The 14,393-nt window shown below is 48.0% G+C and overlaps 1 protein-coding gene across 1 annotated transcript; it reads left to right on the top strand.

The window, feature by feature from the left end:
• Positions 1-2,218: 2,218 nt before the first annotated feature.
• Positions 2,219-11,693, top strand: LOC307077585 (scavenger receptor cysteine-rich domain-containing group B protein; the record flags this gene model as incomplete). Its single annotated transcript, XM_079739014.1, has 6 exons — positions 2,219-2,312; positions 5,598-5,957; positions 7,414-7,728; positions 8,390-8,494; positions 9,266-9,580; positions 11,377-11,693. The coding sequence occupies 6 exons, from the start codon at positions 2,219-2,221 to the stop codon at positions 11,691-11,693; spliced, it is 1,506 nt and encodes a 501-aa protein (XP_079595140.1).
• Positions 11,694-14,393: the final 2,700 nt, after the last annotated feature.

Here is a 14,393-nt window from a genome sequence, read left to right as displayed (position 1 = left end):
CCGGGCAAGGGAGAAGGGAGGGGAAACGGTCCACACAAAAGCCAACATTATGCCCCGGCGGATCTGCGCTACATCCCACTATGAATAGAGTATTGAACAACATAACATTGGGGACTAGATTATTTTTCATCACGCACAACCACACCGTTTGTCCCAGAGTTTTGGAGTGGTTTGTAAGCACAGGGTACAAATGAGACCGCGATGGTTCCTGGTGCAGGTGTTTAAATCCCCAATCTCCACCATTGGACACACAATGACTTTTATAATGGAGCCTGCAGCCCCCTCAGCTCTCTCGGACCTCCCCCACCCCCCTCCGCCACACACACCACCAGCCAGCCAGCACTGTCCCCTTGTCAGATTGTATTGGAAGCGTCTTCCAGGGCTTGTTTGTGTATTGTTTGTCTGTAGTTTCGGGGCCAGTGTTCCCATGACCCCTCTGGTACTCTTGAGAGAGGCTCTGCGCTGCCTTGAACTCCGTGTACTGTATGCTCTCTGACTGCCAAAGTGGCTCAGGAGTGGGGCCGTAGAGCACGGTTGGACTGTCGGCCCCCCCGATGCTCCACCACCGCGGGGCCCTCTCCACCGCGGGCCCTCTCCACCGCGGGCCCTCTCCACCGCGGGCCCTCTCTCTCCGCTGCAGTTCTCCTGCCGTCTCCCCCTGCTTAGCGAGGAGACGAGAGGCGCCCAGTCCATGTCAACAGGTGCATAAGCGTTTTTGGAGGCTTCTAGTGAAAGATTGCAGGAAGCAGCTCTTAGGCCCTGACGAAGGGGGGAACACGCAGAGCAGAAATGTCTTTTTGTGTCCCCTGGGCTCGGAATGCCCACTATCTCTGGGGGCCAATATCAAATTCTCCCCTCATCATCCTCTCATACACATTCCGGGGTAAGGTCAGTGGGGGGGCTGTGGGAGCAAAAAAAAGAACAAAACAAGACAAACATCCCAGAGTCCCTTGCTCCGAGCCCCGCACACAAACTCCCCTGACGATCGGCCTTTCGGTGATAACATGCCTAGGAGCGGGCGCAGTGAAAGCAGAGGCTTTTCTGTCACTCTCTTCTCAGTCTTATCGGAGAAGAGGCTAACACGCTTGATCGAGGCGCTTATCGACCAGCCAGAGGAAAACCCCTGGGCCATCCAAAACCACGGGGCAGCTGCCTAATCTTCACATGAAACACAACCCCCCCCCCCCCCCCCCCCCCAGCCCTGCCTTGCCCCCCACCGCCCTCCCTGACCCAACAGTGTGAGGGGTGGGAGACTCTCAAAGTCACCTCTGGGCTCGCCATCCTAGACTGAGACTGACAACAACACTGGCCTCTCTCCTTGTTCCTGGAGCCTCTGCCAACAGCGACCGACATAGTGAACGGCAGCCATTTTGTGTCAGCATGTCAAAACAGAAGAGAATCAAAACGATGTTTCCCAGGGCGCTGACAGCGATGAGACAGTTATTGTGGGGGGAGGGTTCGCGGCTAGTTGAAGGCTATGTTTAAGGTGCGCCCTTCTACACAGAGGTCCTCACACCTCACTACATTTCTCTTCCTATGACCTCTGTAACATCGACAGCTGCCACCGCAAACACCCGGTTGACAGCGTTCATCAGACAGAATAATTAATTTAAATTCAATACTATAATTAGAGTAGGGGCTGATGGGCTTGTTTAATGTTGACTAGTAGTAGGGCCTGTCAGGTGGACCGACATGTGGGACCCAGGATAACGCAGATGGAATTTGCAGGAATATTTGAAAATCCAGTAAGGTGCGAGAAAGTTGAAAGCAGACGACTGGTGAGGATCATTAGATGGAGATATAAAGAGAAAGAAACACACAGAGAAACAGTATGGTAAATGGACTGCATTTATATAGAGCCTTTTTGTAACCAGTGGCCACCCAAAGCGCTTTACAATATTGCCTAACAATCCCACATTCATGCACACAGTCACACACCGACGGCGGAGTCAGCCACGCAAGGCGACAGCCAGCTCATCAGCAGTAAGGGTTAGGTGTCTTGCTCAGGGACACCTCGACACTCTTAGGAGGAGCCGGGGATCGAACCAGCAACCTTGCGGTTACCAGCCAACCTCGATCTACCTCCTGAGCTACTGCCTCCCCCGTTATACGGTACGTTATAACCGAGTGTGAATGTGTGTGTCCGTGGGTGCGTGCGTGCGTGTCCAGGCGGTAGGTCAGCCTGGCAGCCATGAGGGGACGACGTGAGGTGGTCTCGATGAGCAGGTGTTGGCGGCCGGTGGTGTGGCTCCTGCTGTCGCTGCTGGTGTCCGTCCTGCTGGTGGCCATGAGCGTGCTGCTGCATCACAATGGTGAGTGATCTGCAGCCGCTGGGGAGCCACTTCGGGGGAGGGGGAGGGACTGGGGACTCATTGGGTGCTTTCAGTGGTGAGTGATAGGTGGTTAGCGCTTAATTGTGCACCTTCATTTCTCTTTGCACTTCTATTTAGACCTTCGACTACATTTCGTTGTCACTGTACTTGTACTCGGCGCACTGACAATAAAGTTGAATCTGAATCTGAATCTGAAATGCAAAAAGTACGAAATCTTATGTCTTTTTTGTACGTTGACATTAAGTTCTACTTCATTTGAGAGGTTATCGTTGAATTGGGAGACATGTGGTCTCACACGTCAGACTTTACACTTAGAATCTAATGTCAGGTAGCAGACAAGATTGGATCTGGGTGATCAGGGCGCTAGAAAAAATGTCACTTCATATTTGTTTCAACAATTCATGTTGATGGAGGCAGGGAATGCAAGCGCATGATTGGCTAATACAAACTCGGCCAGCACTAGTGAACCTTTCCCGGTGGGGAGGGAAGCTAAAACATCCTGTTCAGACACCTACGATCTTAGGAAAAGTGTTAGGGTTTCAAATCAATGTCTTGTAGACTGCCACTGCCCTCATCCACTTATGCTAATTGGTTTGTCTTATAGACAAACCAATAGATTATCAATAGATTATCAATAGATTATCTCAGTAATTAAACAGGAAACAAGCCATAACTCAACAAGCCAACACCCCCTGGAGTTTGTGGTTTCCGGCCCAGGCTCTGTGCCGCCTCCCCCCATAAATTCTGCTAGAACATAGTAGGGCTGCTGGATCACAGATTAGGGTTCTTCATTCAATTAAGACACATGTTATCAGAATTCCAAAGAAATTGAAACACTTAATCTTTCACAGGTCGAAATACGGTTTTACTTCATTCAAGGGCCTTTTTTTATCCGCGCCGTCCCAGACTACTGATAAGACAGAGGGGAGGGTGCGCGACAGGTGATATGACGATGGTGTGTATTTGGGCATGTACAGGTGCACCTCCAAAGCCCTCTCCACCAGGCTAAGAAAGCGGGTGTACCCGTAAGTGAACTCCCAGTAGGTGGCTGCTTTGTGTGGGTAGCCTTTTGTCTGGCCCTCTGTTCCAAGAGTTAAAGGGAGATAGAGCTGTTGTTTATTTAGCTGGAACAGGGTCACTCGTTTACACATTATGGCTGATTAAGCGCTATACTGTACACTGACTGATTCCAACAGACTGATGGACTGCTTGTCATTTCTGTTTCAACTCATGTTTTGAATATTGCCATTTTGCAGGAGACGTTAAAGTAAGCCTACGAGAAGTACCCGGTATGTATCATTCAAGTTCATGTTCAACGTATTTGACCCTGTTGTAGAGTTTAGATTCTCTACCCCAGCCCTCCCGACCGATATTTCCCACCACTATCCTCGGGCCGGGTTAAGCCGGGCCTTTGATCGAGGGTTTGTGTTGTTGTTTTTTTACATTGCCTATATATAGAGTAGAGCAAAGTAGGCCTAAGTAACAAATGTGAACAAGTTACACAAAGTAAAAGAAAATTTAAAAAACGCCACACATGTTGCAGCTCACGTGTCTCCGCCACTCGCACGCATCCCGTGTATTAAAAAAAATGTTGGGTTGAAATCGGGCCCGGGCTCAAAATTACAGTTAATGTGTCGGGCCGGGCAGGGCTCGGACAGAACGTGCACGGGCTCAGGTCGGGTCGGGCTTGATTTTCTGGGCCCGATCAAAGCTCTACCCTGTTTGAACTGAGGTATTCAAACTGCTGTTACCTTATATAGGTGTTAAGTCTCTCTCTGCCCTATATGAACAACAAAAGACTCAATGCAGTTATTCCGGGGAAAAAACAAACATGCACTTCTTCTGCACATTATACATCCGGTTACATTACCAACATTTACAATGGTGGAAGCCTGTGAAGTGTCCCAGATCGTGAGTGTGATGTTCAAAAGACTGCAGCCTTTGTGACATGTGGAAACACAATACAGCTGTGTGTGTGTAGCAGGCATACCCTATGCAATGCATATCTTTACCCATTAGGGACATGTAGGACATGTGCTGCACATTTGTTTTTGTCCATCGGTCAAGAATGTCACACACCTAACCCCCTCAATATTTCAATAATTAATATTTATCTATTATTTCAATGGAAGAAATTCATAAAAAAAATATTCATACACTTGAGACATTTCAATTCCAAGTGAAATCAAAGTAAATGATTGACATGGGATATAAAATATGCTTTAAACATTACAGTTTATTGTTGTTCCCCTCTAATTCTATACATGGATACGTTTATGGTTGGATCTATTTTCCAATACCATTTCATGTCCATAAGCAGCAATTGTTTATATACAGTAAATAAACCCAGCGCCGCATATTCAACAGAACACATTTCTATTGTGCATCCCTCGCACATGGGCTAAATAGGCTTCCTGTTGAGGTTCAGGTTCTAGAATTACAGGAAAATAGATATAGTAGATATAGAGTACAGAAAACGATGGGAGGCCAAGAACCTCCTTTCAACAAATCATTTTGACCAAACTATCCCTCTCTCTCTCTCTCTCTCTCCATTCTCCGCCTCCTCAGCCCTCCCTCCCTCCCAACCGTCAGCCCATCACACGCAGACCCCCACAATCCCGCGGTATGAAGGTAGGTCTGCTGCCAGCTCTGCTCCCCACCTATAGCCACCTATACCCACGTCATGACACCACACACTATTACAGACAGCACAATCAGGGTGGAGATGAGATAGGGTGAATATAAATATAAACAGGTGGCAGGTCACACTAGAGGCCACGTTAAATCAAGACCCCTTCTGCCCTTCTCCCCTTTCGTGATCGTTCATTATCCCTGCCACTCGATCCCCCTACATCAGGTCCGGTGGAGTCATATGTACGTATTTACTCTTATTGTGTAACCCACCTTAAAAGGGATTACACCCATTACTATTAGTCTGATGCTATTATTATACCATTATTCCCGTCAGGACCTGACAGTTTGATATAGACTTTCATGTCATTATTCCCAACAGAATAGCACATATATAACGTTACACAAAAGACCTTTAAAAGTCTCATATCCTTTTCTTAATTTCTCCCTTTCATAACTCACACGCAGGCCCAAAATAAACCCCCCCGCATTTGATCCAACTTTCCTTTGAACGATCTTTCCCGTCACGCAAACACAACCCACCCTTACCGGGCCTCTGGCGGAGGTAGTCCACCACACCGCCATCACACTCGTCCCCTACGCTCTCCCCCCCCCCCCCCTAACCCCCAAAAGTGCAACTGGTGAACGGCCAGGGCCGGTGCGAGGGCCGCGTGGAGGTACGCTCCGGCGACGGCGCCTGGGGCACCGTGTGCGACGACGACTGGGACATGGTGGACGCCAACGTGGTGTGCCGCCAGCTGGACTGCGGGCTGGCCATGGCGGTGGGCACCAGCTCCCAGTTCGGCCAGGGATCCGGGGCCATCTGGCTGGACAACGTGGACTGCACCGGCGGCGAGACGGACCTGAGCCAGTGCGGGAGTCTGGGCTGGGCCGTGCACAACTGCTACCACTACGAGGACGTGGCCATCTTCTGCAGAGGTGAGGCGGCGCCGTCGGGGCCGAGGGGAAGCCGACGGCTGGTGGGCCTGGATGGTGTGACCGTGAAAGGGGCTGAGACGATGTGTTTCTTTGTGTGTTCTGTTAGGCAACCAGGTGATGCTTCAAGGCAGAGGGCCACAGAGGCACACCACGCCGGCCACTGGTGTTTTGGCTTTACGTAAGTTTTCTCTTTCCTTTCGTCTTAATTACATCCTCCTTGTCAGTTTTTAAGTACTTAGTTGTGTAGCCTCTTAGATTTGTTGTATATGGGGAATAGGTTAACTTAGCGATTGTTAGGGCTTGGCACTTGTTTCTATGAGCATCCTTACTGTATCCTTACTGTAACAGCGATATATTGTTTCTCATTCTTCTGATAAATGTACTTTGGATAAAAGCGTCTGCTCAATGCCCTAAATGTAAATGTACTCTGCGTCATAACTTTGCCATCACGATAAAGCCCACAAATCCAGGAATCCGATTCAGAACCAGAGTCTTCCTTGCTGAACCTGATTTCTAATAATTTTAGTTCCTTCCCAACACCTGTAGTAGAGAACAACCCAGCACACCTTAGAGGCCTGCCTACATTCCTGGCCCTCTTTTGTGTGTCAGGTCATCTTTTGTTGAAGCCATTGCTTCAGTGTTCACCGTCCTCTGCCCTCCCACGGGGGTCATAAGACACCGGCACAGGACCTTGTTTTTCGAATCGGAATGGTGACGTAGTAGCCCGGTTCCCCACAGACCCTGTTCTAGAAACCACTGGGAAGGCCTTTGTAAACCAAGGACACTTGAGAAGAAGCTATTGTCGGCCGAGGGACTTCTTTCATGTCGGGATGTTGTTACCAGCCAGAATTTTTACCACATCTGCTTTTTTTTTTTCCATGGCAACACTAAACCGTCCCGTCCTCTATTCTGTGGCACGTGTATCTGCTACAAAGGTGTGGACCTATAGAGAGTTATAGTAAACACAGAGGTGGAATGGACCGCGTCGTTGTCACTCTCTCTCTTCCACGCCCCGCATGCATTGAAGCTTACAGAACAACACGTACACACACATTTGTGCGAGGCCTGACATCACCTGATGTCAGGTGATGTCAGGCTGTACCAATACTACATATGAAACCTGAATATCCCATATTATATTCAATAGGAATCCCAGAATAAAGTTCCATATGGATCCTGATAGTCAAAACGAGTCCCAGTATCCTTATATTCAATATGAATCCTTATATCCCAAAGGAATTCTAATATTCCATGTGAATCCTATTATTTCATATAAACCCAGTACTCTATATACATTCCATTATTCCATATGATTGCTGTAGTACTCCATATGAATCCAGGCATATCATATAAATCCTACTTTTCCACATGAAGATCCCAAATATCAAATATGAATCCTAATACCCCAAATGAATCCCGATATTCCACATGAACCCTGCAGCGTTCCGTTATGAATCCTAAAATATTCCAGACTAATCCCTCACCGACCCCCCCCCCCCCCTTCCGGCAGGCGACGGCGCCATCCAGCTGGTGGGGGGGCAGGACCGCTGCCAGGGCCGGGTGGAGGTGTACTACCGGGGCAGCTGGGGCACGGTGTGCGACGACGACTGGGGCCTGAAGAACGCCGAGGTGGTGTGCCGGCAGATCCAGTGCGGCCGGGCCGTGTCGGCGCTCCGGAACTCCTACTTCGGCTACGGCCGGGGAGAGATCCTCCTGGACAACGTCAACTGCACCGGCAACGAGCTGATGCTTTCCCGCTGCTACAGCCTGGGCTGGGGCACCAACAACTGCGGTCACCACGAGGATGCCAGCGTCATCTGCGCCAGTAAACAAACCTCCCCGGATACATTTTGCAGAAGTTTTGTACATTCAATCAAATGAATTAACCTCTTACACTCGGGGCTCCCCGGATTTGGGAAGACCGTGATCACTCTCGCAGCAAAAGGCGTACGACACTGCCCTTATTATGTAGAAATATTCATATCAAATTAAACATGAAAAACTCCGCTGCAAGCACATATAAGTCATTTTTACACACACCAAACACAACTCAAACACCATATATTAATTAGAGAAATTAGACAATTAAAAGTAGGCTGGAGCTTAAGAGGTTAAAGGTGACATATTATACCACCAGGTGTGAGTGTGATCCGCCGTTACAAGCTCTTTGAAAATCTGCCTCTTCTGGCATCCCAAGTGGGCGTGTCCACCTAGATGCGTGACAGATAGGTGACGACGTTTGCTACAGTCCGCTGGGTAGGCTGGTAGACCGATCTATCCAGCACGAATCTAGGTGGACACGGCCACTTGTGATGTCAGAAGAGGCCGATGTTCAAAACGGCTCGTGACGACTAATCCCACTCACAACTTGTGGTATGATGTGTCACCTTTAAATAAATTAAGTTTGATGATAATAACCCCTTCAAAAACATGCTTGCATGCAATAGCACTGGTGTAATTAGTGAATGTGACCCTTTTTTTTAAAGGCTCGGGTTTGACCACTCCGCCACCGCCTGCAAACACAGAGTCGATGAACGTGTGGCCGTTGGAAGGGGGGAGGGGGTTCTTCCCCTTCACCAATCTCACGCCAGGTACCACGTTCAATAACTAAGAATGATTCAGATATGATACGATGCAAGGTTGGGTGACTATGAATATAAACAGGTGGCAGGACACAGTTACTCATATTTTACTACGAATTTACTGCTATTGTGTAAACCACCTTAAAAAGGGATTAAAGTCCTCACTATTATTCATAGTATAAATATCATTCTTACCTTTGGTTCAATCTGTTCTCTTCACTCAAAACCCCTTAAAAAGCACATTTTATCCAATCTCCATTTTCATATTTTTTTATGATGCAATACAATCTTCTACAGCCTCTCGAAGAGGTAGTTATATACTGTATATCACCGTAGCCTATTTCCCCCAACTCTCTACAATCTGAACTGCAACTGGTTGACGCACACGACAGGTTTGAGGGCCATGAGCCAATTGCATATGAAGCGTTCAGCGAGGTTAAAATTAATTTAATTATGAATCCTGCACTTCTGCCAAATGACCAACAGAGGGTACTATTTAACACAGAGTTCCTCTGGCGTGCTGCAGCGCCACACGTAAATGGTGGTGAAAACACAAAATTACAGGACCTCACCTCATTTGCATTATGATTCCAATGTATGCCCATCACCTTTCAGTAGCAAACGGAACACTGCCAGTGACTCAAACTACAGAATCTACTACGACGACTACTCAAGCACAGAGAGGTGATAACCCTTCATCCAGAGACAGCAATACCAGTGTTACATACCATACAATTAGTTCATCATATACTCTCTCACCCTCCCCCACCCCCGTTGTAGTTCTGCGAAGAATCAGGGTGGTCAACGGCAACAGCAGTTGCGCTGGGCGGGTGGAGGTGTTCTACGCCACCATCTGGGGCACAGTGTGTGACGACGACTGGGACATGACCAACGCCCGGGTGGTGTGCCGGCAGCTGGGCTGTGGGAAACCCATCGCCGCCAAGGGCCTGGCCTTCTACGGCTACGGCGAGGGCCCCATCCTCATGGACAACGTGGACTGCCTGGGCACCGAGCTGGACCTGGGCAGCTGCTTCCACCTGGGCTGGGGTCAGCATAACTGTGGACACCACGAGGACGCCGGGGTCATCTGCGCCCGTAAGGATCAGGGGACACTCGCTGTAGTGTGAAATGTGCATGAGGTGTACATGTATGTGTACATGAGGTGTACCTGTACATGTACTGTATGATGTGTATATGAGATGTACCTGTACATGTACTGTATGATGTGTACATTAAGTGTACATGTATGATGTGTACATGAAGTGTACCTGTATATGTACTATGTATACATTATGTGTACATGTATGATGTGTGCATTAAGTGTACATGTATGATGTGTACATGAAGTGTACCTGTATATGTACTATGTATACATTAAGTGTACATGTATGATGTGTACATTAAGTGTACCTGTACATGTATGATGTGTACATTAAGTGTACATGTATGATGTGTACATGTATGATGTGTACATTAAGTGTACCTGTACATGTATGATGTGTACATTAAGTGTACATGTATGATGTGTACATTAAGTGTACCTGTACATGTATGATGTGTACATTAAGTGTACATGTATGATGTGTACATTAAGTGTACCTGCACATGTATGATGTGTACATGTATGATGTGTACATTAAGTGTACCTGTACATGAGTGATGTCTACATAAAGCGTGCATGGTTGATACACTTTGTGTACAAGTGTGTACAAGTCTGTACATATTCGTGCATGAGGTGTATGCATGTGATATGCTTACATCTCTGTGAGTGGTACTGTAGAACTGCAGTAGCATCAGCTGTTTGTGCAGTGTAATACTGTAAGGCCCCCATGTGTCGGATCAGAATCGCTGACAACCCCCTAATTATATCATGAGACATAATGGCTTACTATTGTATGTTAAATTCATAGCTTGCAAATATATATTATTCAGATAACACGAGCAACGCCCACAGCAAGGCAAACAAGCAGTGTTGAGATTGGTTATGAAGACGGCCGGCTGCACTCAAGTCAGTCTGAAATGCATTGCGGTTCAGCACTGTGATTCCAAGCCACAAAAACCTTGCTCAACGTTGTTTTCAACCCGTGCCTTCTTTCATGATCGCCTCGCATATTATTGATTACTACTAATGATTGGGTGGAGCACTTTCCTAATGCTTTTGGGAATAGTAGGTTCCTGCGCTTCACAGATAATGATCTGCCTCCTCCTGCTTCCTCCAGCTCCAAGCCTTTCTGCAACCGGACGGGAATTTGTGGCGAACAGGAGTGTCTCTAACGGCCAAACCCCCAATGAAGGTAGTTCATGACAGATATCATACTCAGATATCTTACTATACTACTGTGTAGTGTTTAAGTAGACACTTTAATCCACAGTGAGGGAATTTCCCGGTGAACTGTAGATCATGTCATTAAGGAGCTGGTAGTGGTTAGGCCTTGCGCATCCATAGATATATATACTGACTAGATATCGCCTGAGCTGCGCTTTTCAGTGGAACGTATGCATTGAAGCCACCGCCATCTTGCCGCAGGGTAACCTCCCCCTGAATCAATGAACAACCGATGGGGCAGAGCCCCTTTCCTAGTCAAAATCACTCTAAATCGCCTTATTTTTAAACATTTAGAGTGATTTTGTCTGGGAAAGGACCCCTGCCCCATCGGACGTTCTTTCATTCAGGTGGGTGGTTACCCCGAGGCAAGATTGCGGCATTGTCGACGGCATGGTTGACGCATGCGTAGCAGCCAAGCGCGTCATCTAGTCAGTATATATATCTACGTTGTGCATCGTGTTCGAGGTTGCCTCAATCCCAAAACGGTGTGTGCCGCTCGGAAGGTTTCTCCACGGACCATGGTCGATGTGTGACGGGCTCTCTGTGTTCTGGCCGCTTCCTGCAGGCGCCGTCCGGCTGGCAGCGGGGCTGCACCGGTGTGAGGGCCGCGTGGAGATGTTCTCCGGCGGCGAGTGGGGCACGGTGTGCGACGACGCCTGGGACATCCCCGACGCCCAGGTGGTGTGCAACCAGCTGGGCTGCGGCGAGGCCATGGTGGCCCGTCCCGAGGCCTTCTTCGGGCCCGGCGCAGGCACCATCCTCCTGGACAACCTCAAGTGCCGCGGCGACGAGGCCACGCTCCGGGAGTGCTCCCACATAGCCTGGGACGTGCACAACTGTGACCACTCCGAGGACGCTGGGGTCACCTGCTCCATGTCCTGATTACAGCCCGAACCGCGACAGCCCGATGCTACCCAGCACCCGTCAAACCACTGTCACGACACCCACTACCCAGCAACCCAGCACCCATCAAGCCACTGTCACGACACCCACTACCCAGCACCCACTACAAAGCACCCCACTACCCACCAATTAAACCAGCACCCAATAACCCACTGTCACTACACCCATTAACCCAGCACCCATCAACCCACTGTCACGACACCCTCTACCCAGCACCCATTACTCCACTATCACCACATCCAGTAACCCAGCACCCATTACTCCACTATCACTACACCCAGTAACCCAGCACCCATCAACCCAGCACCCAATATCAATTCACCCCGAATCATTCTCCTGCCACCAATCTCTCCAAAGCTCAACTCCCAGTACCAGAACCCCAGCACCATTAGAACCAGCACCAACGCACCCAGCACCATTAGAACCAGCACCAACCCACCCAGCACCATTAGAACCATCACCAACCCACCCAGCACCATTAGAACCAGCACGAACCCACCCAGCACCATTAGAACCAGCACCAACCCACCCAGCACCATTAGAACCAGCACCAACCCACCCAGCACCATTAGAACCATCACCAACCCACCCAGCACCATTAGAACCAGCACCAACCCACCCAGCACCATTAGAACCAACACCAACCCACCCAGCACCATTAGAACCAGCACCAACCCACCCAGCACCATTAGAACCAGCACCAACCCACCCAGCACCCTTCCACCCACCCAGCACTGACCCAGCACCCTTCGACCCAACACCATTCCCAACACCATTCCCAACACCATTCCCCCAGCACTGTTCCGTCCTGCACCCAGCCACCTAGCACCCTTCCACCCCTCCAGCTTGGACCGACCCACAGAGCACCCTTCCACCCAGCACTCACCCCTTCCACCCGGCACCCAACCCACGACGGAGTATCAAACACCCCAGGACTTGTAAACATGATGTAAATAACCGCGCACACAGCAGACCGAAGACTCCGGAGAAGACCAACAAAGCAAAGTGACAACATATGAGTACATTCTATAACTCTCTATTCCTATTAAGCACTTTATAAATAAGTCTATCTATATATATATATATATATATATTATATATTTAAAATGTATACACTTTTGCTACAATAGAGAAAAGGCAAAGCTCTCTTTACTGTCTCACTGTCCCTGAAGCCCCCACCCACCACACCCCCACCTCCTGAAATATTAACCCCCCATCGCCCCCTGCTTGGGACTTGTTTGATTCCAGAATAAGGTTTGCTCCAGAACACCCATGAATTATTTAATCAGTAGATACAAGTCATTCTCTCTGTTCATGAGGAGTCCTGCTATAGGGGGGGCAATGAATTTACATAATTGTATCCGTTAAGACAAGGTGCATGTGACTGTAGGCAGCTTACACTTAAATATCCACGATTCTATTCATAGCCACTGCAGCTAAGGATGGTTTGGATTGTGAAGACGTCTTCCAGGTTTTAGAAATCATATAGAGGTTCATGCTTTACCCTCTCGCGAACGCCCACGTTGAACAATGGCCTGTCTTCGTGCCTTTGCTTTCTCTTAAACGTCCCCGGATCTCACGTTTTTTTTTCAGATTCAGCCGTGTCTTTTGAATGTTGTACCACTGTTCCCTTCATTACACTATTTTATTCCTAGATTGAGTGAACTGGATTCTTTATGCCTACAAAACAAAAAAAGAAGAAATAAGCTTGTTAAAAAGTGATTCTGGCCTAGAAGTTGTGTTGTTATTTTCGGAGATTTATAATTTGTTTACCTGTAGGTGTACATTGTGTACACTATGTAAATGTGTATGTGTGTTCATGTGTTTATGTAGAGACAGTCTATATCCTAGCTAATGCACGGGGAGAGTTCAGCAATGTGAAGTCTAAAGATTGGGATGAAACAATACTGTTCTGGTTACGTAGAATAACGGAGGCGCTCGGGATGGTGAAGGCTTGGGAACATTAAAATCCTCTGAATACTAAATTGTCAAGTATGGTCCAGCCATCTGTGGCAGAACAATTCTCAGGTTTGAAAAACAAAGCTATCAACTCATGAGGCCAGATGTATGCATGACAATACCGTATGTCTGATTCAAGATTTTTCGAGTGTGCTAGAACGGTCCCACGGTTCTTTAAACAAACAAAAGAAGTTCATTGTAATGATCCAGAACAGGGTATAAATCTTTCCCTGATTGAAATCGATGAAGCAGCATTGAACAGGTGAGCCTGTATAGAAGGGGATTCAAGTCTAAACTCTGCATCTGTGAGCTGTTCATCTGTTTAACTTGGAATAAATTTCACTCCATTTGAAACTTGGCATTTTTTTATTTTAACTGTTTGGATGTGGAGGTTTTTCTTTTCTCCGATAAACCTGCGTTTAGTTGAAAAACTATTGCATGAGGATTGGACGTTTGGATTATTTTCTAATTTCGCACCCGCCTGCTTGTTGTTATTGCCCTGTGAAGGTAATACATATCAGGGTTAAACCTATTGTATATAAATGTATTCTTTGCTGAGGAATTCTTACATGGTTGTGCTGTGAAGAAAGAAGCAGGACACCTATGCCTACACTAGCCCCATCTTCCTTTAGATGTTTGATTGCTCAGTGCGGAGGCTGCATCCCCATGTTTCTATTCAGAGCCCAGTTGATCCAGGGTCTTTCATGCATAAACACAACA

Source organism: Pollachius pollachius, assembly GCF_949987615.1.
Source record: "Pollachius pollachius genome assembly, chromosome: 6".
Classification (NCBI taxonomy): domain Eukaryota; kingdom Metazoa; phylum Chordata; class Actinopteri; order Gadiformes; family Gadidae; genus Pollachius; species Pollachius pollachius.
The sequence above is the reverse complement of the archived record's forward strand: the minus strand, read 5'-3'. Positions and strand labels throughout refer to the sequence as shown.